The 24,157-nt window shown below is 43.1% G+C and overlaps 1 protein-coding gene across 16 annotated transcripts in view; it reads left to right on the top strand.

The window, feature by feature from the left end:
- mycbp2 (MYC binding protein 2) overlaps nt 1–24,157 on the top strand; it is a 60,574-nt gene that overhangs the window by 26,466 nt on the left and 9,951 nt on the right. For 4 of the 16 annotated variants that reach the window (XM_086220289.1, XM_086220284.1, XM_086220287.1 and 1 more), the window contains 34 exons: nt 395–486; nt 675–809; nt 883–966; nt 1,058–1,154; nt 1,239–1,431; nt 1,931–2,205; nt 2,308–2,529; nt 2,619–2,810; nt 3,123–3,329; nt 3,421–3,558; nt 3,702–3,880; nt 3,975–4,117; nt 4,202–4,302; nt 4,401–4,619; nt 4,724–4,946; nt 5,082–5,200; nt 5,360–5,447; nt 5,557–5,606; nt 5,691–5,863; nt 6,129–6,273; nt 6,373–6,579; nt 7,190–7,245; nt 7,320–7,435; nt 8,100–8,197; nt 9,808–9,924; nt 12,126–12,266; nt 13,429–13,506; nt 15,192–15,416; nt 17,821–17,953; nt 18,064–18,189; nt 19,777–19,968; nt 20,769–20,873; nt 21,771–23,408; nt 23,487–23,656. In XM_086220289.1, the coding sequence (XP_086076415.1) occupies nt 395–486; nt 675–809; nt 883–966; nt 1,058–1,154; nt 1,239–1,431; nt 1,931–2,205; nt 2,308–2,529; nt 2,619–2,810; nt 3,123–3,329; nt 3,421–3,558; nt 3,702–3,880; nt 3,975–4,117; nt 4,202–4,302; nt 4,401–4,619; nt 4,724–4,946; nt 5,082–5,200; nt 5,360–5,447; nt 5,557–5,606; nt 5,691–5,863; nt 6,129–6,273; nt 6,373–6,579; nt 7,190–7,245; nt 7,320–7,435; nt 8,100–8,197; nt 9,808–9,924; nt 12,126–12,266; nt 13,429–13,506; nt 15,192–15,416; nt 17,821–17,953; nt 18,064–18,189; nt 19,777–19,968; nt 20,769–20,873; nt 21,771–23,408; nt 23,487–23,656 (6,477 nt within the window). The remainder of the gene's footprint in view (nt 1–394; nt 487–674; nt 810–882; nt 967–1,057; nt 1,155–1,238; nt 1,432–1,930; nt 2,206–2,307; nt 2,530–2,618; nt 2,811–3,122; nt 3,330–3,420; nt 3,559–3,701; nt 3,881–3,974; nt 4,118–4,201; nt 4,303–4,400; nt 4,620–4,723; nt 4,947–5,081; nt 5,201–5,359; nt 5,448–5,556; nt 5,607–5,690; nt 5,864–6,128; nt 6,274–6,372; nt 6,580–7,189; nt 7,246–7,319; nt 7,436–8,099; nt 8,198–9,807; nt 9,925–12,125; nt 12,267–13,428; nt 13,507–15,191; nt 15,417–17,820; nt 17,954–18,063; nt 18,190–19,776; nt 19,969–20,768; nt 20,874–21,770; nt 23,409–23,486; nt 23,657–24,157) is intronic. The other 12 variants (XM_086220291.1, XM_086220288.1, XM_086220293.1 and 9 more) reach the window with 12 other exon arrangements.

Below are 24,157 nucleotides of genomic sequence, written 5' to 3'. Positions count from 1 at the left end.
ATTCCTGTTACTCCCGCACTTGATGTGTTTGTGGGCCTTCATCTTGCACACGAGGAGGTCTGCGTCGTCATTTCAGAAGCACTCGCTTGTCCTTAGTTGATATGCGTGCGCTTCTGGAATAGCAAAACGCCAAGTTGCTGCCTCCTCATTTTCTGATAATAACACTCGTGTTAGCATAATCATTGAGTTTCACAAAACTTCATTTATTATCATTAGAAGCGACAAAATAACTGCGGGAAAAGCAAGGTGAGAAGAGCGGGATTCACTCATGTTAAAATGCACTTTTGAATCAGCATTCGATTGCTATATTTGAATTTTAATCTGAATGTGTTCTACTCTGTGGGTTGATAAACAGGATTCTGGCACTGTCAAAGTTATTTAACTTGTTCAACAGCTTTTTGAGCTGGGGCCTGATGGTGGAGACCATGAGACGGATGGCGATCTGCTGGCTGAGACAGATGTACTGGCCTACGACTGTGCTGCCAGGTACACTTGATCTTCTCCATCTGTTCTCGCAGCTACTCATGAAAAGAATGGTTACACGTAATGAATTTGATCTCCACGTCTTTTTACGAAGCTGCATTGCTTTGTTGGTTGTAAATAATATTATGACCTTGTTTGTCTTTTCAAGGACTGTTAATATTGTCATTTAAAACCTTAACATTTTCTTTCAGGGAGAAATATGCCATGATGTTTGATGAGCCTGTTCTGCTGCAGTTGGGCTGGTGGTATGTGGCCTGGGCCAGAGTGTCTGGTCCCAGCAGTGACTGTGGCTCTCATGGACAGGCCACCATCACCACTGATGATGGGTATGTCAATTCATCAGTTTTGAAATGTTTGCTGTGTGACATATGAACTAAACTGGCTTTTGTTTTCCAATAGTGTTGTATTTCAGTTCAAAAGCTCGAAGAAGTCAAACAACGGTACGGATGTTAACGCGGGTCAGATACCTCAGCTACTTTACAGGCAAGTAAATATTGCTCACATTGTGTGGTAGAAGCTGACTTCTGTGTGTTGCCTTGTCAAGTAAATGTTTTTCTTCATCATTTCACATCAGGCTTCCTTCAAATGACGGCAATGCGTCTAAAGGGAAACAGCAAACCAGTGAGCCGGTTCATATCCTGAAACGCTCATTTGCTCGAACAGTCTCAGTGGTGAGTAACTGCCTCCGCATTTTGGAATAGTGTAGTTTAACTGAGTGATGCTCTGTGGCAATACATTCATGTACGTCTCTTTAGGAGTGCTTTGAGTCCCTGCTGAGTATCCTTCACTGGAGCTGGACCACCTTGGTACTGGGGGTGGAGGAGCTGCGAGGGCTGAAGGGGTTCCAGTACACCGCCACCCTGTTGGATCTGGAGAGACTGCGCTTTGTTGGGACATGCTGCCTCCGCTTGCTGCGGGTCTACATCTGTGAGATCTTCCCCATCGCTGGTAGGAGCACATCATTGTCACTTTATCTTGGGAAATATAAAGGCTCATAGTCTGGGAAGAGGGAAACAGCAACAACAGAAATGGCTACATTTCTTAACACCCTATAAATTGTGGGTTTGCTGCTTTTTCTTATGTTTTGCTGTTAAAAAAGATTTTTACTATTTTTTTTTTCCTTTTCCCCTTTTTATTTGCTTTAAAACTGTAAATTGGTGAAGTTCTAACACAAACCCCTGCTGGATCTCTTACCTAACCTGCACATCTGCTTTATTTAAAAACTTTATTAATAATATTTTATGTGTACAAATCAATTTAATATTCAGTACTGCTGCTGATTATCATTAAATATAGTAACAAGGTAACAATCAGTGATTTTCACATTTGAAAGTTGTTGCCAGCTTGTCTTCAGTTTCTGAACATTGTAAAATTGACCAGTGGAATACATTTCAATAGTCTTTGTGTCAGAGTAATTCTCACTTTTGATGTGTCTCTGGGTTTCTAGCCAGCACCAAAGCTGTGGTGGAGGAGTCGAGCAAGCTGGCCGAGTGCGTGGGAAAGACACGCAGCCTGCTGAAAAAGATCCTGTCAGAAGGCATGGACAACTGTCTGACCAAGCTGGACAACGACCCCCAGGGTTACTTGTCTCAGCCTCTCACCCTGCTTGAAGCTGTGCTACAGGAGTGCCACAACACCTTCACCGCCTGCTTCCATTCCTTCTACCCAACTCCAGCTCTGCAGTGGGCCTGTCTCTGTGACCTCCTCAATTGCCTGGATCAGGTCGATTATTCCTCTGTTTTTCATTGATTTATGAAGCACAATTTGAAAAAAGAAAATTAGCACAAAAGTAAATAACTATGAATTGTTGCCCTCGTTTTTCAGGACATTGCAGAGGCCAACTTTCGCACCTCCAGCAGCCGTCTGCTGGCGGCGGTTATGTCAGCTTTGTGCAACACTTCAGTCAAGCTGACATCCATCCTGCCTATTGCATATGATGGAGAAGTGCTGTTGCGTTCCCTAGTCAAACAAGTCAGCACAGAGAATGACTCCGCCCTTGCTCACCGCTTCCCCCTGCTGGTGGCCCATATGGAGAAACTAAGCCATGTGAGTTTTTGCACATTTTAAACCCATTGTCACCCTAATACAACTCCATCAAATGTTATCTTAATTGCTCCCATTTTGTACAATGCTAGACGGAGGAGAACCTGATGGGCATGACCAGTTTCCGGGAGGTACTGGAGAAGATGCTGGTGATTGTGGTTCTGCCAGTGAGGAAGAGTTTGAGGAAAGAGGTGGAGCTTTTCTCTCCACACCTCGTCTCCAACACCTGTGGCCTGCTGGCTTCCATCGTTTCTGAGCTCACTGCCTCTGCCCTGGGCTCCGAGGTAACCTGTACATTCCCATGCATACCCATGGATCATACTGTCAAGTCTGTTGTCAGGGCAACAAGTCTTCCTCCTTTGAGCAACTGAACAGGTCTCTCTGCAGCAATGTTGGTATAAACTGCAGTTTATAATAATTAACCAAACATTTTTTCTATTCTCCTGTAACGGAACAATTCATTCAGTGTTTCATAATATTTGCATTTATAATTTCTGTAGATGTTAAGATTTCTCCCCTTGAATGTGTTTGTCAGTTAATGTCATGTAATAAGTTTGATGTGGTGATTACATCTCTTCTGTCTTCTTCTTTGTTAGGTTGATGGGCTCAACTCTCTTCATGCTGTGAAAGCATCTCCTAACCGTTTCACTAAAACAAGCCAGGGCCGCAGTTGGAACACAGGCAATGGCTCACCGGATGCCATCTGTTTGACAGTGGACAAACCAGGTGTCGTGCTGGTCGGCGTCTGTGTGTACGGAGGAGGGGGGATCCATGAGTATGAGCTTGAGGTGCTTGCTGATGATGTAAGAGATCATCCGTCGTCTTCAGCTTGGATGGGAATGTTCGTTGGTGTTGCCTTGGAGGTTTTTTTGCATCTCACTCTTTTGTTCCTAGGCTCAGACTGAGCACCCAGGAGACTCTGCACATTCTCACCGGTGGACATCTTTAGAGCTGGTGAAGGGCACCTACAGCACTGATGATTCTCCCAGTGATATTGCTGAGATTCGCCTAGACAAGGCAGTACCACTTAAGGTACATATCAAGAAAATACTACATTTATTTGACTTGGTGATGAGACATCATTTTTTAGGGGCTAACTTCTGGTTACTTTAAATGGCTTTTAGTAAATGCAACTAATGTGAGTGCTGAACTTGTTCTCCTCATCCCTTCTGCAGGAAGGGGTGAAGTATGCTGTGCGATTACGGAACTACGGCAGTCGAACGGCTAACGGGGATGGCGGTATGACCACAGTGCAGTGCTCTGATGGTGTGTCCTTCACCTTCAGCACTTGCAGCTTGAGTAGCAATGGGACCAACCAGACTCGAGGACAGATTCCACAGATTCTCTACTACAGGTAAACATAGAACAACCACTTTCTTAAACATGATAGCTGCAATGTTTTTATTTAATTACTTTTTTAATTACTAACTTTCGTCTCCTGGCTGAAGGAGTGAGTATGACGGGGATCTGCAGTCCCAGCTGCTTAGCAAAGCCAATGAGGAGGACAAGAACTGTAGCCGAGCTCTTTCTGTGGTCAGCGCCGTGGTCAGAGCCGCAAAGGATCTGCTTCACAGGGCATTTGCTGTTGATGGTGAGCATCAATCCTACACCTGTACTACAAATGCCTTGAAGCCAGCTGCTCTTTAGCTTTATCTCTTTTCTTTGTTGTTTCCAGTGGATGATATCCCTGAGCTTTTAAGCTCCTCCAGTCTGTTCTCTATGCTGCTTCCTCTGATCCTGGCCTACATCGGCCCTGTGGCTGCCTCTGTACCAAAGGTAAGAAGTCACGAAAGGAGCTAAAACCCTTTATCTTCGACTACTACATTATTTCTCCTGCGGGAAGACTGTTTGAACTGCTTCTTCTCCTCGTCTAGGCCGCTGTTGAGGTCTTTGGGCTGGTTCAAGAGCTGCTACCTGCTGTCTCTGCCCTCAACCAAAAGTATGCACCGCCCACCTTTAATCCCAACCAGTCAACAGACAGCACAACTGGCAACCAGCCTGAGCAGGGCCTGTCGGCTTGTACCACTTCAAGTCACTACTCAGTAATTGAGAGTGACCACCCTTACAAGCAAGCTGGCGTCACGCAGTACAGGGTCAGTATCCTCTCGTACGTGAACAGCTTAGCAGATAACTTGCATCTGAGAAAGACCATAATTCAAGGTGAAACTAATCTTGTTATGGCTCTCCTTGTCCTCAGGTATCGTTTCCAGATTGTGTGCGCTGGACCACCATTGAGTTTGATCCACAGTGTGGCACTGCTCAGCCAGAGGACGTCCTACGGCTGCTCATCCCAAGCCGCATCCTTCACCTGTCTTGCTTGGGGGGCAAACCTCTGATCCATGACACCATCAACACCTGGACTGAGCTCAAGAAGTTCTCAGGCTCCACAGGCTGGCCAACCACTGTTCTTGTACTGCCAGGTAAAAAAGGCAGAGCTGCCATTTTTTTAATGCAAGTAATTATTGGTCAGCAATTGATATTTACAGAACTTTGGCCACCCATCAAGGCCCCCCTCTTCACCTGCTGCTGTGTTGTTCTGTCCTCTCTACTTCCAGGAAATGAAGTTCTCTTTTCACTGGAAACAGCATCGGATTATGTGAAAGACGAGAAGGCCTGCTTCTATGGCTTTAAGTGTGTGGCTGTGGGTTATGAGTTCAACCCCGGCCCCGATGAGGTACAGACTGGCTTCCTCTGATATTTTTTTACATTTCACAATTATGACTAGGTCTCATGACTAAGCTGCTAATTCTGTATGTTAGCTGGAAAGTGTGTACAGCTGGGGGAAAAAAAGTTGAATGCCACAATTTATCTCTGGAAAAAAAAAATGTTTCAGGGTATCATCCAACTGGAGAAAGAATTGGCCTACCTGGGCAGTGTGTGTGCTGCAGCTCTGATGAAGAAAGACCTGGCCCTCCCTATAGGTATGAAAAGAAGATGGTCAGGGAATTTTTCTGTGGCTGATATACATCACAGGGGGCAAATTAGTCTTGTTTGGTGTCTACAAATGTTCCTCTGATCTTTAAATTTCAGGTAATGAGCTTGAGGAAGACCTTGAGATTCTTGAGGAAGCTTCTCTCCAGGTGAGATTCAGAGGCATTCTCTCAGATTTTTTTCTCCATAGCACTCTTCCCTCCTTCATTCTTGTTGTCTTCGTCTGAACTTAGGTGTGCAAAGCCCATGCAGGGATCCTGGGGAAGGGTCTGGCCTTATCTCACCCCCCAATCATCCTGGAGGCCCTGGAGGGGAATCTACCTTTGCACTTGCAAACCAATGAGCACTCGTTCTTGGAGGACTTCATCACATGTGTACAGAACTCAAGTGGAGGACGATTGGCAAGGTACAGTTTTGTGTCCAGAATCAGGCAATGTACTTTTGTGGGTCTTCGTACAACTGGACATGACACAGACTTTGTCTTAGAGAACTGCAGGAGGTTGAGGTCCATATAAGCTCAGGTATGCAATGAATGTGTGAATGGAGCTTTAGAAGAGAGGTATCCCCGCGGTGAAAACATCTCGCTTGTGTCATAGAACATGGGCAGTAACAGGAAAAGTACCCTCAAGTTTAGATTATTGTATCATTGCAATCATGACGTCTCTGTTTAGGTGGCTGCAACCAGACTCTTATGCAGACCCTCAGAAGACATCTCTGATCCTCAACAAAGATGATATCCGCTGTGGATGGCCAGCTACGGTGGTCGTACAGACCAAAGACCAGTACGGAGATGTGGTGCATGTTCCTAATATGAAGGTCAGGATTCAGAGCAGAATTGAAAGTATCATTTATTTTCTGCACTGTCCAGGTATTTAAATTGTTGTTTACACTTGTCTTTGTCTGCAATATAACCAGGTGGAGGTAAAAGCAGTACCTGTTTCCCAAAAGAAGTCACTGCAGACTGAGAACGTGAAGAAACTGCAGCGGCTGCCTGGGAGCTCCTCCCCCTCATCTTCTGGTCCTGACCTAACCTTTGGAGGTCTGCCCATGCCCAAGCTGGAAGCCACATACGAACCCATGATAGTGAAAGAAGCTCGATACATTGCTATCACCATGATGAAGGTCAGTTCACAATCTCACTGATTTCTAGTACATTCAACTGGTTGGAGATTTTCCACAAGGGGGAGCTGTTTGGTCATCATCATGTCAACTTGTTTAGATTTTAGTTTAGAGATGCATATACGTACACATGAATACAGAAATAATACAGCTGTAATTGGTTCATTTGAATGATTATTGTTGATTTTTTTTGTAAGCACTATCCCCACAGGCTGAAAAGCCCCCAAAATTTAGTGGCCAAAGTTAATTTTTGGTGGCCCAAAAGTATTTTTTTTTAAAAACCATTTAAATGATTTTTAACAGAGCCAACAGTTACTTCAGTAATAATATTGATGATAATCATCATAATAATAGTGATAATAAAACTAATAATAACAAAAATGCAACATTGTCAGCCACGAGCAAACAAAACAGTGATAGTTGAATCACAAAATAATAGGCAGGTAACAATGACAGAGTTTAACATAACTGAATATTATGAAACAAAATTGTTCATCCTGGAAAAAAATCGTTGTCTCAAAGACCTTGCATTATAGTAACATTTTTTTTGGTATAATTATGACATTGCAATAGACGGGTTTGTAGCTTTAATACTCATGCTCTTTATCTTTAGGTGTATGAAAACTACTCATTCGAAGAGCTACGCTTTGCTTCCCCTACCCCAAAGAGGTAAGTGAGTCGAAGCAGAAACGAGCACATTGTAAATGGAGGTACAATCTACTCATTGTTTGCATCCCACTTAGGCCCAGTGAGAACATGCTGATTCGTGCCAACACTGATGGAACCTACAGTGCCAACTGGACTCCAGGAGCCGTTGGCCTCTATACCATCCACGTCACCATCGATGGGATTGAAATAGGTATGTCACTGGGATGTTTGTCTGTGCTTCTCTCCTCTTGTCCCACTCTGTGAATAAACCACCGGAATTGACGAGATTTCCGAACGTTCAAGCTCCTACCACATCAATAAAATTACCATGGCACGTGTGCGTGGAAAGAGCTATAATACCTAGAAACACTAGGGATTATCACTCAGTTCAGTGAAAGGTAGAATGAACCTTCATGACATTTAGAGATGTCCATGTTTGATTAAGTCTGAGTCTTAGTTTACAATCAAGTTGTTTATTTCAGTTGGTTTACATTTGAGATGATGGTTTTACTCCAAAGGATTCGGGCTGGATGTTTAATTCATGTTGTTGCCAGTGGAAAAGATTTCTAAGACATCTGAGGTCAGTCCGTAATGTGGATGGAAAAGAATACTCTGCCTGTGGATACGCTTGGAAAGATTTGAGACTTTTATTACACATTTAATTCAGAAAACAAAATACTAAGATTTGTCTGCATTACATGTGTTGCATGATTTATTTGTGTTAACCAGCTGCTCTTTTCAGCAGTGGTTGTCATGTTTTTAGCATGTGAACGCGGTGAATTCTCCACTCAAGGGAGAATGATTGGAGCGACTTGAATGTGCTCTATATGCTCATTTCTCAGTCATGCTTTTCATTTAAACTGTGACTTCTCCAGATGCTGGTTTGGAAGTAGAAGTCAAAGACCCTCCCAAAGGCATGATACCACCGGGGACTCAGATGGTCAAACCCAAGGCTGAACCTCAGCCTAGCAAGGTGAGGTCTCTCTTTTGATGTGGATGCTATCATGCATATGAACACATCTGTGAAATGCATGCATGCTTGCAGGCACTCATCAAGTAAAACTCAACCAAAAACACTCTTGTCTTGCTTTGAACACCTGCTGGCATTTCTAAACACAATCTCTTCTACTTGGTCCATTCAAACATTGTGATGTAAACACTGAATGGGAAAGACTACTTCATATGTGAAAGATTTCCTCAGTTTGCACATCTGCACAGCATTCATCTTTTAAAACTTGTTTTTTTTGTTGTTGTTTTTTTATTTAGTGGTGTTATGAACTAAATACTGGTCTGCAGAAGGCCACGGATCCAAGCTGTCAGGTCTAAGTGCGTCCCATTGGTGGATGTATGGAGGTCTTTAGTTGGGTGGATGCACAAATGAACGTTTGTTGATATGTTTCTCTTGACATAGTCGTGACGTATTGTTAAGTTGACTGACCGCTGAGAGTGTGCCATACCAGTGTCAGGTTTGTTGGTGTCAGCATTGTTTCATGATATTTATTGCCATGGCTGAAGGCATTATGATCTCAGGATGTCCACATGGGCGTCTCAGTTTTGTCTGGAGGGAATTTCTTCAAAGTTGACACACATTCACTCAAGGATGAACTGATTCGTTACATTGGGTACCGTTCACATTTGAACCAATATTGGTACCTGTACCAGCACTTTTTAGTCAAAAAAAAGAAAAAGTCCAGTTACCCTTCAGCTTTTCAGATCTATTTTGTGTTTGGCCAAATGATTCTTCATGTGTGATGTGTTTTCAAGGCCAACTTTGCATTTCATGTAACAAATCTTTTAGAGAACATTGTCTGCTTCACTTGAGACCACTTTTGGTTTCACTATGACCCTGACCGTGTGTTGGGCTTGGCCACGGTGCAGGGCCGACTGCACTCGGTCTCACTCTCTCTTTTTACCTTCAAGTACTTTACTCTCTCACTGAGATTCTCTTGGATAATGAAATTTGGCACTGATTGGTATATTGTGAAACGTTACTCTGCAGTGCAGTTTGGTCTCCAACTTGTGACATTGTAATGTTCTGCGAAAAGATTTTTCAGGCCATTATTTCATCTCGGTTGGGAATGATGTAGCCAAAAAAAAGGACATTATTACATTTCCTGAGGGTGTGCTCTACATACAGTGTTTTATAAGTCTGGTCAAACATGGATGTAACCTGCAACTGGACTGTTTGATGGAGTCACACAACCATGCGGCTGTTGTTCGAGCTGATGTTGCAATCCATAATGGGGAAACAAGCAATAACAGCCGCCTTTAATCAGGACTATTTCCCCTGAAAGTGTGTTTGCCCTGCATCAGCATAGATGAGGAAAGATTGAAGCAGACTTCATCCAGCTGGTGTTACTCCAAATGGATCTCCGAAGTTTCCTCCTTTTCCGCTGATGTTTGTGTGTGTGTACGTGGAGGCAGGCTCTGTGTGGGCTAGTGCATGCAACCTCCCACCGCCAACTTGTCCTGCTTCCTCTTTTTCTTCATTCTGCTTCACTTATTGTCTGTTGTTTTTTTTTTTTCCTTTCTGCTCTTTGCTCCTGTGGCTCACTGTCTCCATCTCCCCTCTGCTTCTCTCAGGTCCGCAAATTTGTGTCCAAGGACAGCGCAGGCCTGCGTGTGCGTAGTCACCCCTCCCTGCAGAGTGAACAAATAGGCATAGTGCATGTCAATGGCACCATCACTTTCATTGACGAGGTAATTGACTGAAGGATATGAATCATAGGCTAGACTTGCTGGGGCACCTTCCACTTTGTTTCTGTGTTTCTTCTTCTGTAAATCATTAAGTACTGTAATATACTTTGTCAAGTTAAGACTGTAATTTTGAGTCCTCTTTGGCTTCTATGTATAGTGTGTAATTACCTCTCTCAATAATGATTATTTCTTTCTTTCAAAGCTTGTAAATTTGTTCCTCTTATTTTATGTTGCTTCATACTCTTGCAAGGCACTCTGAGGCTACTTGAAAGGCTTGAACAAATGTTCTGGGACAAAAGGCTAAAAGATTTGGCCCGGAGGGTTGTAGCTAGGGCAACTGTTTCAGACTTCTCATCCAAGGGGTTCTTCCGGTTCATTAGTGCTCCTGGCTCTTGCAACGTCTCAAGTAGCTACAAATGAGTGCAGTTGCCCTGGATTCAGTCCTCCTTGGATTACCATGGCATGGATGAGTGAGAATCCTCACAGATCATTTGATCTGGTTCATGGACCCTGTAATGCAACAGATACCTTGCAGGTCCTGTCCTATATCTCCACTTCCAGCCACTCATATCAGTATCAGTGATGTTTTACTCCTGAATTGCCTAATTGTTAACATGAACCGGCACTAGTTCGTGATACAATATAAAAGCTCTGGAGCAGTGTCTGACACACTAAAAAAAAATCATCAAATATACATATCTTTTTAGAAGAAAGTATTCTTTTCATTGCAAATGAAAGCACAAGTAACCAGAGAACACCTGCAGCTGCTGCTATTTGTGTAATAAGAAACATGTCCAAGTAATACCTCTTGTCACTTTTCCACAAAATTAGAACAGCAATTTTACTCCGTTGGACACTGAATTAGATGCAGTCAAAGAACACTTATTTGATTACCATTGCTTATGCACTGGGAGAATTGTAACAGATGACGTGACATACTGCTACTCAGATCAGGGCTGTAAAGTGTTGTTTTTTTTCTGCTGTGCATGAAAGAATGAATAAATATCCAGGCAAACGCTTGTCGTACAGCTGTGTCAGCAAACAGGAATTAAATGAGTTCCAGCCCTCTTAGCCTGCGCTTGTGCACCATCATTAATCAGGACTTCAACAGCTGAATTAGGTTTAAAATCAATCTCTGTTGCAGTCAGTGAGAGAGCTGAGAACTCTGAGGCCATAACTTTGACCTGCTGGAAAATAATGTGCCAGCATGTGTATCCTCTCAGAAATCTCCAGAGTTAGGACGTGAGGTCCCTTATCGTTGAATGACAAAGACCCCTTACTGTAATAGAAAGATAAACAATGATTTCAAATTACGGATCATCACTTTGTCCCATACTCCAGTACGATACCTACACCCACTCCCACATCTACATACTTAATGACGTCAAAGGTGAGAGTACATAGCAGCTGTCCGGTTAGAAACACACAAACCATAGACTGAAGGTATAGATAGAGCCATATTCATCTGAATATCTATCACCATAGTTAGAGTTTACTTTTGTGTTAATAGTATCAATGATGGATTGAAAATATTACCATCAAATAGTATCTTTTCGCTGTAAGTCAGCAGCTGGGTGAGGACAAATATTAATCCAAAAAAGAAACACTTAATCACCATCAGATACTAAACTAGAGGTACAACCACAATGCAGACCTACGCTGCAAACCTCTGCTAAGTTCCATGAAAAGAAACACTGCTTTTTTAATTGTATTTTAAACAAATATGTCTCAGAATTTGATGGATTTCCCTCCGTGCCATGCTACACTATTCCACAAAGTCTCATGAGCAGGTAGTGTTTGCATGAACTGCAACCAGCCAAGCAAACTGCATCAAAAACACAAACCTTCTTGGTGAAGGTTACTATAATGATTAAGTTGACAAATAAAATAGAGTAGGAATTTGCCCATTTGCAAATCTAAGGTCCTGATGTGAAAGACATACTTGAGAGTCATGTTAAATATGCCTTGTCCGAAGCAGCTTTCACATCCTCTGAATTGTGACCTAACAAAGACTTTTCTGTGGCCTCACAAGTGTCGTGTGTGTGTGTGTGTGTGTGTGTGCGTGTGTGTGTGTGTGTGTGTGCGTGTGTGTGTGTGTGTGTGTGCGCGCGTGCGTGCGTGTGTTTGTGTGCGTGTGCCCCTCCTGTTTCCATAGTAACAGGATGGCATGGCCGTGCTGTGCTTTGTCGCTTGTTTTCCCTTAGATCCACAATGATGATGGTGTGTGGCTCAAGCTCAATGATGAAACTGTAAAGAAGTACGTTCCCAGCATGAATGGGTACACTGAAGCCTGGTGCCTGTCATTTAACCAGCACCTGGGCAGGAGCCTTCTGGTCCCAGCTGACGTAAGTAGAGGGCCTGCTGAGCTGTCTGTTAAAAACCACAGAGGCTCCTGCGCTGTTCATTTGGGGATGATAAGCTCGGCGATCACCTTTTTGTTTAACCATTCTAATAATGGGTTCAAGGATTATCCAGTGTTTGGCACTAACTCCCCAAATGTCCACGAAGCATGTTACATTGAGAACTTCATCAAAGTCCAACTGCTGGGTTGCATGAAATGTATTAAAACAACACTGAGTATGAAACTTTCACTAACGCACTGTGCAGAGGAGCAGCAGCTGTTAGCGTGCATGCTTTAAGTCATGTTTAGAGGTGGAAGGTTCACCATAATTTACTCATCAAATGTTGAAACAGAGGCACTTGTAAATGCTTATGTATAGGTAGTAAGTGTTGACGTGAAGCCCAATGCAGCAATTGACCGATCAGGAGAAAGGTAGTAAAGGAGCAATTTCATCTTGTGGTGAAGTGGGTTAGTCTGCACTCATGTGAACAGACACGAAGCAGCATGTCACAACAAAGGTTTCTCTTGCTCCATGCCACAGAAATTGCTGAAATTTAATTGGAAGCTTTTGCTATGGTGTTATTGGAGTACAAGGAAGGTATCCTAAAGACGAGATGTCAGTAAGCAGGTGGTTTTCTGTCATGAAGCAATTACTGGACCACACAACCTCTCAGTGGGAAATTGTTCCTCTACTGCACTACATTTCCTCCTTTGTATTGGGATGCTTCAGGTGCTGAAAGGCTTCCATGTCAGGTCTCTGTCTGAACAGCATGACACACCACATCATCCAAGAGGGAATTTTTTTGGAAGTTTTTCTTTAAATGCATTTCTTTCCTTCCTCTTTCTTTGGTCACGGATCATTAAATTTCACTTTGAAGGTGTTTGGCGTGAACTTTCAATATCTTTTCTGCCCCTTATTTGATCTACACTTGATTCTCACGCATGATGGGTGGTGCCTGTCACTTTTTACCTCTACCACCATTCTGTTGTCTCTTCTTCACTCCCTCAAATAACCTCTGATCCCTGGAAATAAAGCCCCCCAAAAAAACGTTTTTTTTTCTTCCAAAAAAATACGTCAGCGCCTCCCCCATACCTATTTTCTCTCTTCTCTCTCTCTCTCTTGAGTCGTCTTCTGTTTCTTGACTGTCTTACGATCTGTTGCTCAGAATGTCTTTAATGCTAGCCAAGGAGTCAGGGATATCGGCTTTTTGTCGTGGACCCCCTTAACTATATTCCCACCACAGGTGAGTGTTACGGAGGAGGGATGAACAGCTTGTCTGCCCTGTAGATTATGACTATTTGTTGCTCTACTTGTCCTCTTAAACCCCTTATGACTTTCTAGCCCCCCCACAGTGTTAAACTCAGACACGCGAGGTGGAACCACAGTTGCATGGTTGTCTGTCTTGTTTGATGGTGATCATTTATCAGACTTAACTGCTTCCGTAGCCTGCTGCAGTGGTTACTTGAGTAAATACTGTTCCAGCTTGTACATTGCATGAGGTTGAAGACACTAATGTCCAGTCTGTTGCATGAGGTCTTGTTTGAAAGGCTTGTCATGTATAGTCCTGTATTCTTGTTTGTCTTAGCATGCCTCCCTTCAGACCAGATGACTGTAGTCCATCGTCTGCATCACCACAATGTGGAATAGAGTGTTGGATTTGTGTGTATTCACTGAATATATTGGCCTTTTAGATATGTGGACAGTGTAATCATCGGTTGACACATTATTCCAAAATAGGTTTTCAGTGATGATGTGATATATGAGCTCATTTGATATTTTTGGAGTGGGAGAAATGTAAAATGACTTGGGTTGCTTTTAAGACCTTTTTTAAGTTCATACTTAAAAAAAAAAACATCTTACGTATGCATCCTGCTAGTATAACTCTGTATTTTTTTCTCTCTGTTAGGGCCTGTGTCAACATAACGTGTGTGTATACACACACGCACACACACACACACACACACACACACACTCACACTCGCACTCACATGCACCAGCCAGGCATTTACAGGGATCTGCTCCTAACATTTTGTCACTTCAGTTTATATGAATGGGACAGTTCAACAGCACCAAAAACTACAACCTTAAGGATGACCATCAATATGAATCAGGTCCTTTCTCAAACTGATTCAGTAGTAACTGAACATTCTAATACTCATAAAGGGGGGTCTATTGTGGCAAATTTTTATTATACTCAATAGCATCCTATCTCTTGCTGAATGTGTGCATAAGGGAATAAATAAACGTTACCAATCCCAATCCTCATCTTTTATTCCTTGCAACTCAACCAGGCCTGTTATTGCCCTCCACTGCTTACTGGCTAAATCCACACATGGGATCAAAGTGCAAGGATGCAATTGAATGTGTTACTTTTTTTCTTTTTTTTAAATACTGCACTCAGTCAGCAGTAGAGTGTGCATGATGCTATCCGTTGGTGCTGCATATAGAGGATTGATTCACAAAACTCACAAAGCTGTCACAAACTTGCTTTCTTCCCCAATCTTAATTTCTGACACATTTGATATCGTAATATCCAGGAAAAACAGATTCAGCCAGAACAAGCTCCTTACCCACTGTTCAGGTCACCAGAGTGATGAGAAGTGATCCATTTTTCAGGCAGCCATATGATTGGCTGCCTAAAAAAAGAGTGCACTGATGGCCCTGGCCTTTCTGAAAAGTTTTCCAACCAGAAGTGCTGGAAGAAATGTTTAAAAAAAGTAGCTGGCTGCGTATGCCTGCACCTCACTGGAAACAACTTATGAACTGGTGATACTGGTGCTGGCGCTTGGGGGAAGAAAAAAAAAAACCTTATGTGGACATGGGCCCTATGACTACAGAACTTTTTAATAACTGATCCTAGTCCTGTGTCACAGCTTGTTAATGTGTTCCTCTCAATCTAGACTGATCTAATGCTTTTACCTCTTGCAGGAGGTCAGGGGCCAGTCGGAGGAGAACATAAAGGAGGTGAGCAGCTGCCCTTCCCACGAGGCCCACACTCGGTTGCAGAACAGGGCAGGGCAGGGCGGCGGTCCGGGGCTTTATAAGGTAGTGAAGACCGGCCCCTCTGGTCACAACATCAGAAGCTGCCCAAACCTTAGGGGTATCCCCATTGGAATGTTAGTACTTGGCAACATGGTCAAGGCCATAGGCGAGGTACGCACTCACCCCAATGCAATGTCATTTTTGTCTCTGGAATTGAATCAATTAAATCACATAAGGCTATAATGCCCTTTTGGCCTTACAGTAATTCTCTAACAGGCAGATTAGTATTCCCTCTTTCTCATACTGAATTGATTTTGAATGTAAACACTGTAATCTCTCTCTTACGGGGAATACATCAGCTGCTTCTGGGTGTGTGTTCTGTATCTTTCCACTTGTTAAAGAGAAATTACCGTATTTTTTTTAACTTGGGCCCTATTTTTACACTCGTGGGTCAGAAATGATTGTTAGTGGCTGAAATGTTTAATTGTTCCAATATTGAGTGAGACACCAAGGTCAACAACCATGAATTGACTGCATACAAACATACAAGGTTATGGTCCATGTCCAAAGAAGAGCTTGTTTTTGATAGTAGAATAAAAAAGTCCCACTCCTTACAAGACATGGGCTCCTTCCTGTGGGGATCCCATCACAGCACCCACAGCAACATCACCAGTTTCCCAAGCTCCACAGCCGATTCAGAATCCTCCGTACACCCTGTTGCTACGCTGTAGTTCACATAAATAAGGATGGCCCCCAAATTTAAATACATCCTCAAGATTGAAAGCAGCTAAATATTCCAAACTTTTGATAAACTGAAATAAAATGATTTTTAACAGTTCATTTATGTGGCAGCTGTCTAAATTCTCTGCTGCGATACGTCTCAGCGTGATGTTTCTTGTAAATATCCCTTAACAGTGCCCCCTCTCAACACAGGTACTGAAACTAAAGCTACCTTTCACAATCCTTTCAACGATGCTGATGGACGAATAACAATATGAGAACGTCAGGAACAGAAACGCTTGTCATGGACAGACTTTAACTTGGGCGATTGACTTGTATGCTAGCTGTGGTTGAAATCCTTAATTGAAACAATTTAATGAATTTTGGCCCCTACCTATCATACCAATCAAACACAGTGGAAGACAGGGTCCAGGTTGAAGAGTACTTGAATTTCCCTTTAAGGTCTTATCAACTCTTGTGGCTGTGTGCTTCCTTCCTTACTAATGAATCTTATCAATCCGTTGCAGTTTCAGGGTGCCACATTCAGCCGACTTCTCATTTGAAGTCTAATCACATATTGCTGGAACCATTCTGTGCCTTGACTGTTATCTTTCTTGTACTTTTTAACATTCCTGTCAATAACTGGGTTCCTTGAACTTTGAAAATGGTCTTGGTGATGAGTGAAGCCACCCCTCTTTTGGATATGACCAGTGGCTGCTGTGGTGTGTCATGCTGTTCAATAGTTTCCTCTCTGAGCCTGTACTGGAATGCCCTGTCTGGATTTGGGAGGTGCAGCCTGCACGTACTAATACACTCGTCTGTGTCTGTTTTTCCATAATGATAATATTTCAGGGAGTTGAGAAAAAAACAACCCCATGCTTTTATCTTTCAATAAGCAACCTCTTTTTAGAGTAAGTTTTATTTTAGCCATGTCAGTTTTGTCCTGCAGTGTCTGCTGATAGACAAAATCAAATTCTTGTGATCTACTACTGTTGATTGTGTTTGTTTCAATTGATTAATTGAATGTTTGCATGTTGGTGATCTGCTATTGTAGAGTTGGTGTCATGATTTTGTCCGTGCAGTAATAAGATGGATGGGCTGGGATTGATAAGGGAAATAGACTGTATAAAAGATGGACGTAGCTACTGTGACGTCACCCATTGTGCACGCAAGGTCTGTGGGTAAAACAAGCTGAATACCGCTTTGCATGTCAGCAAATACCGCTTTGTGGAATTTTAAAAATTTGTGCTTCTAAAATTGTTTAGTAAGAAGCGGCAAAACAAGACTACAGAGCTTTACCCATGAAACAGCATCTTACTAAACCAGAAGAAGCATGAAGCTAGCTGTGATTATGTTGCAGGTGTGCATCTGCAGTGTACTGAGCCAATTGTTAGCTTTGTACTTCTAACAATTGAAATGATGCTTTTAAATCAGTTAGAGTGTAAGTTATTTGTAAAGATCATCTTATGAAACAAAGCATCAAAGCCTCATACACAGGGCCTCACGATATATGTCCTAGCTGCAGTCCTTCATTTACATGTTTCTGTTTTGAGACTTGAAACAAGTCAACAACAAAATCAGAAAGAAAATGTTTTCTGATTTAACAAATCAGTTGACAGCTGGGTTCATTTCCTTTTGGACATCTGTACAGTCTTATTTTTTCAACCAGTAGATTTTTCTCTGCTGGTCAATGGGAACAAATGCAGGATCAAGACACTTGGCTACGTCCAATCTTTGACAGTCTTTGGCTGTGACTCGATTTTTTTATTGATGTTGACTGTGTGTTGGTGCTGTGTGTGACAAATGTTCAGAGGGTGTGTGTGAGTATGGATAAAGAGTGTTGTTTGTGTATCAGGTGGTCAACTCAGAGGGAGCCTGGGTACAACTGGATAAAAACAGTGTAGTGGAGTTCTGTGAGAGTGATGAGGGAGAGGCCTGGTCATTGGCCAGAGACCGCGGAGGAAACCAGTACCTTCGACACGATGACGGTAAGCCACATCTTCGCCTCACTGTGTCACGCTGCTCCTAACCTATATTTAAAGCCTTGGGGAACATGTATATAAAGTGTAAAACAATTTGATCTAATTTGCATCTGTAGAACAAGTGCTGCTGGAGCATGGGGCCCAGACCCCGCCACCCAGCCCCTTCTCTGTGCAGGCCTTCAACAGAGCTACAACCTCAAACGGAGCGCAGGGCTTTGACTACGGCATCTCCAACAACAAAGGTGAGAACAATTTGGATTTCAAGAGACACGCTCAAGCTCATGCATTTAACCTCCATATCAATTTGCTTTTAACGTCCGCTTTGCTTAAGGCATTTCCAGTTGTTGGGTTCCTCGGGCTTTAATTAAAGTTTTAGCGAAGGGTTTCTATTACTGCTATTAATTATGTCTGCTTGATATTCACTCTGAACTGTTTCATGATTGTTCCTTCTCTTATTGCAACGCATTACCAGACATCTTGCTGTGCTTCTGACTGAGAACTTTCCCATGAAAGCTTTTTTACCTTTACTTTTTTAAAACTGATCCATGTGGTAAATGATCACAAAGTTCGATAGTCTTTTGGGTAGAGGTTACATAACTCTTACAGGTCACTTTATTCTTTGATGCAAAAACACAACTTGTAGCGGCACTCCAGATGTTCATGATCCAGTGTGAATTCCTTTCAAGTCTCACATGCAGTGAGTCTGATCTAACATTTCCTTTAATTTATGCATGTTTTATTGTTTCTACTCCATTTGCTTAACATTTGTGCATTGTCAGGCATATGGTATGTCTGTCTGTCTTCAGTCAGGACTCTGCTTCTGTCCTCCTCGACTATTAAGCTGGGCACTATTCATGATATCTGTCCCTGAACTGTTCTCTTAGAGAACACAAACAGGGTGACTCTTGTTTTGCCCCCACTCCCCTGCGCCAACCCCCTGCCCCCCCCGCCCCCCCCCGCCCCCAGATCAACTCAGCAGAATCCGTTCTGCTAAACTCCCCAAGGTGGGGTGTTGTCCGTCCGCCTACATGTTGGACTGACGCTACTTCAGCTTTCTTTCAGATTTTACAAGCTGGAGCTTCACCTCTTTTCCCTGCAACAGTTTCATAAATCTCAAAAAAACAAAAGAAGAGTGACTGAGTCATAGACATTAAGCTCGTAGGCTAAGACCATCCAAGAGCTCTAGGGTTGTATTTTGCGGGGTTGAGTTTGTTGTGTCTGACATACCGTCTCTACACTACCTGGGAAATCACCTGTTGCTCACATTTTGATTTCCTGACTCCAGCAACTCATAAAATGACAGGAATTGTAAACTCAAGCTGGTGGCAGTTAAAATAGGGCATACTGATGTCTGGAGAACGTCAATCTTCTGTGGCTTATGGTTCGGAGAGATTGCTGATACAGTGTCTGTCCAGTAAATAGGCTACATCCCTCTCTCTGATACTTCAGCCGAGGTATCGGCATGTAGGATGAGACCCCATCCCTCAGTAGATTTTTGACCAAAATGGGAGGAGCCACGCGTGCGTTATTTGCTAACTTACTCCAACATTGTCCGATTATTACTACGCACAATTTTTAGCTTTTAGTTGCCAAGTGTGCAACCGAATTTGAACCACTAAGATGCCATCCTTTAGACTTTTCAAAAAAACTAAATTTATCATTATTGATTCCTGGCCCAGCTCTTCCTTGTTCATATCCATGATCCTCCCATTTTACATCTACGTATATTGCTCTGAAGATGAAGACTGATTGACCCTCGACCCCATTGGTTCCTCAAACTATAGTGTAAGCTGTAGTTTCTCCCCCTCCTCTGTCTCCCATGTTTGCAGGTGACCGGTTGAGTGCCATACTGAATTCCATTCAGTCTGGGCCCTTCCTCTCAGCAGCTCCCTCCTCCTCCTCCGTATTCGAGCAAGCCGCCCAACCTCCCTCCTCTTCCTCCTCCTCTTCCCTTGTCCACAGCCCATTTGTGTTTGGACAATCCCCTTCCCAACTGTCTCAGCCACAACCACAGCTTCTGAGTAAGTGTGTCCAGCTTTCTGGCAGCGCTTGCTTGTACAGGCGCATAACATTTACCTCCCAGCTTTGGTTTTTCCTGATACGCTCTCCTTTTGTTTTGTTGTATTAATTTCTTTGGAGGGCAAGAGCAATGTGTTTTAACACATTACTTGCAGTTATGGTCACTGTACTGAAATATCCAATAACAAGCTGACCTCTCTATTATTGAAGGTTTAAGTCTTGTTTATTTTTTTTCGATACCAGGTGACACTGGCTTAAGACTGTGATATACATGACAAGATTTTGAACCTCAATACTAGATGTGGATATTTTTTGCCATGTGCTGAATTAATAGTCTGAGTTTCTTATGTTTCTGCTTGATATGTAAGCTTTGCTGCTTTCCCTCATAACCTTCATTGCGGCTTTAAAGTCACATTTTCATTTTTTGCTCTTTTTTTAACACCTTTGTTTCACTCCCTGCACAACAAGCCAAGGGTCTCACTGCAAATTGAAATTAAACAATAAAAATACAAGATTCCCTTAGAACATTACTCAAACTATGTCTTATTTCCTGTCTGTCTTTTATTTTGCTACTCTCTCTCTGTTTTTCGTATTGAATTCCTTGTTATCTCTTGGTCTTTTTCTTTTATAAGTGTTTTTCTTGTCTTGTCAGTTTCTCAACATGTTTGTTGACCCATTACTGGAATGTTTTGCCATTTTGCCTCTTTCGATTTCACCTTCTTGACTTGCCGCCATTTGCCTCTTTGTGCTTTCTTTCTCTCTGTGGTGGCCTCCTTGCATTCCATGCCTTGTTTCGCTGTAGACGGTTCATCTCGCAGCCTTGCTTCTCGTGAGCGTGTGCACAAAAGCAGTGTGTCCGTGGCTGGGCATGGTACTGCTCTCTCATCTCTCGCTCTAAGGCAAAAGGGTGGGTAATCTCAGTATACTTGCCCCCCTCGGACTGGACAGAGGGTGGGTTTTTGTCTGTGGCAAACCTTAGAATTGGTATGTTAGGTAACTACTTTTATTGCAAACATGAAAAGACCTAAAAGAGGACTTGGCTATATACATATCAAGAGGAAGACCTGAGGCGGTCCTTGATAAACTCATTTGAGTTCTCAATTGAAGTTTTGTGTAAGACTCAGTGCAGTTTCTTCATAGCCCACTTGCTATCATTCATATCATCATAGTTTCTTTCCAGTAATAGACAACAAACCTGTGGTAGGAAAAAAAAACATCTTATTAGGTAGTCTTCAGAAGAAAATGCATCACTCATTGTTGCCATTTGCCTCACAAGTTCTAACATCTTTGACCATTTGAACTTAAGTTGTCTTCCTGTCCCTCATTTCATTTTACCTTACTTTTTTTTTTTACATCATTATTTTATTAATTAAAGGTTTCAAGTATCAAAATAGAGTTGAAGGGGACTTATTATTTCTTTTTTGGCACATACGTATTGTTACCATGTCAGGCTCTAGGCATTAAACATGGCAGAAGTTCTAAATAACGACTAAAACTAATGTAAGATAATCCCTGTGAAAACGCTCAGGCTTCAAACTGCTCTGAACACTCAGCGTCCCCATGCAGTGCTACCCCCTTGGCATAAGATAGTGGGTTCTTAGGGATTGGGACCTGAAAGTGACAGGAGTTAAGCATTGTGTCAAACGAGTGTGAACGGAGTGGTTGCCTAAAGGGTCAGTATGTGAACAAACAATTATAAATATGGAGCTGAAAATGACCATAATAGGTCCCCTTTAATTATTCATAATCTTACCAGTCATTTAATCTCATTTAGTGTAACTGCATATGTATTATCAACATTCAGGTGAACGAGGGAACCTGATGCCCAGTGCGCGGCCCATGTCCCCAGCCTCCAAACACCGTCAGGAAAATCGCTCCCCCAAACAGGACAGTCGAGGAAGCCGTTCATCTGAACAGAGCAGAATCAAGACGGGTGAGGGGGGACTCTCAGCCAGCGAAGCACTCATTCTGCGGTCAGATACGGCCAAATTGAGATCTGACTCTCACGGCCGCTCTCACTCACCCAATCACAACACTCTTCAGGCCCTAAAGGCAGATGGTAGAACTGCAGGACACCGGTCTGAGTCTCCAAACCCTGTCTCTCGCTCTTCCTCTCCCAAACAAAAGTCAGTGTCTTCGTCAGGCAGATCTAGTCCTTCCAGCACCTCCTCCCAGCATTCCTCGTCAACCCACCATGACAAGAATCTCCAACCTAAAGTGAGCCCATCCTCCAAAACTCGACTGGAACCACCCAGAGAGAGGTCCAAATCAGATTCATACACTTTGGACCCAGACACACTAAGAAAGAAGAAGGCTCCACTCACTGAGCCACTTAGGGGTAGGTCAACTTCCCCCAAACCAAAACTGTCCCCAAAGGATCCAAATAAAGGAGTTATCAATAACACAGAGAACCGTGTTCCTTCTCCTCATGTGACCCAAGAAAACCTCCACAGTGAAGTGGTGGAGGTTTGTACTTCTAGTGCTCTCCTCTCAAACGAGGATGTCAATGATGAGAATGTGGAGGTCCATGATACTGAAGAGGGCTCATGCAAGGTGCACTTCAGCATTGGAAAAGCCCCTGTCAAAGAAGAACTAGAGAGTCGCTCTTCGCCTAAAGTCAGCCGCAAAACCTCCGGTCGGCACACTCGCCCAAAGAAGGACAAATCTGGGCCTCTATTTAAAGGTGAGAGCACTCCAAGGCTCACCGAGCCCGCTAAACAGGCCATGTCCCCGTCTGTGGCTGAATGTGCTCGTGCCGTCTTCGCAGCATTCCTCTGGCATGAAGGTATTGTCCACGATGCCATGGCCTGCTCCTCCTTCCTCAAGTTCAACCCAGACTTAACCAAAGAGCATGCACCGATTCGTAGCTCCCTTGGAGGACAAGGTGCTGAGGAGAAGGAGAGCAAGTTAAAGAATCGCCACTCCTTAGAGATTTCTTCTGCACTTAATATGTTTAATATTGCTCCACATGGCCCAGACATCTCTAAAATGGGCAGCATCAACAAAAATAAGGTCCTATCGATGCTGAAGGAACCTCCATTGCCAGAAAAGTGTGAGGATGGAAAAGGAGAAGCTATGTCCTATGAAATGACTTCTCATCCTTCTTTAAGAGCAAAATCAATTTTACCTTTGACGTTGCAACATCTGGTAGCATTCTGGGAGGACATCTCTTTAGCCACAATCAAGGCGGCCACTCAGAACATGATCTTCCCCAGCCCAGGGTCAAGTGCCATCCTAAAAAAGAAGGAGCATGAAAAAGACAGCAAAAAGGCAAAGAAGGAGAAGAAGAAACGTGAAAAAGCAGAGGTGCGTCCAAGAGGCAATCTGTTTGGGGAGATGGCACAGCTCGCCATGGGTGGACCAGAGAAAGACACCATCTGTGAGCTGTGTGGGGAATCTCATCCATACCCTGTCACCTACCATATGAGACAAGCTCACCCAGGTAAGAACATGGAAGTTCTGCTTTTAGAGTTGTAGTTATGAAAAAGAACATTAGTCATTAAAATACTCTCTGTGGCAGGCTGTGGCCGCTATGCCGGAGGTCAAGGGTACAACAGCATCGGCCACTTCTGTGGTGGTTGGGCTGGGAACTGTGGCGATGGAGGCATAGGAGGGAGTACCTGGTACCTGGTGTGTGATCGCTGCCGGGAAAAATACCTGAGAGAGAAACAGACGGCTGCCAGGGAAAAGGTACAGTATCCTGATACTGTAACACTCGATCCTGCCAAATTCTTAGGCCTGGTCTTGTCCATTAACCTGCACCATAGGTCATATGATCACAAGTGGACAATTCCTACAATTCTCCGTGCTCTTTATACCAGTAAACCCATACATGAGCTCAATTTGCAAAAACTTAAAAGGTTGTTTTTTTTAACCAGCAGGAGACAGCAAAGCTTCTCCAGTGAAGAAGAGATTAAAACAGAAATATTATACTATGGTCTGGTGTGTTCCAGGCAAACCAAATCACTCAAGAATTCTTATTAAATCTCTCGTATCTATTTTCTGATGTCAGAGACATGTGACTTGAGAACTGAACAGCTACATACTAGGGATGGGCATTTAAAGAAATTCTGGAAATTTGATTTTTATTTAATCGTAATTGTAGTGACAGGCGATGGTGACCTAGCTCTCGGCTGTTAAAGCGGACCAAGATTGAGTGGTTAGCACAACTCTGCCTAACTTTAACATCTC

The sequence above is a fragment of the Aulostomus chinensis genome, chromosome 12 (assembly GCF_037954235.1).
Source record: "Aulostomus chinensis isolate RoL2024-O1b breed Wild chromosome 12, RoL_Achi_v1.0, whole genome shotgun sequence".
NCBI classification, from domain to species: domain Eukaryota; kingdom Metazoa; phylum Chordata; class Actinopteri; order Syngnathiformes; family Aulostomidae; genus Aulostomus; species Aulostomus chinensis.
This window is presented reverse-complemented; position numbering and strand designations above follow the sequence as displayed.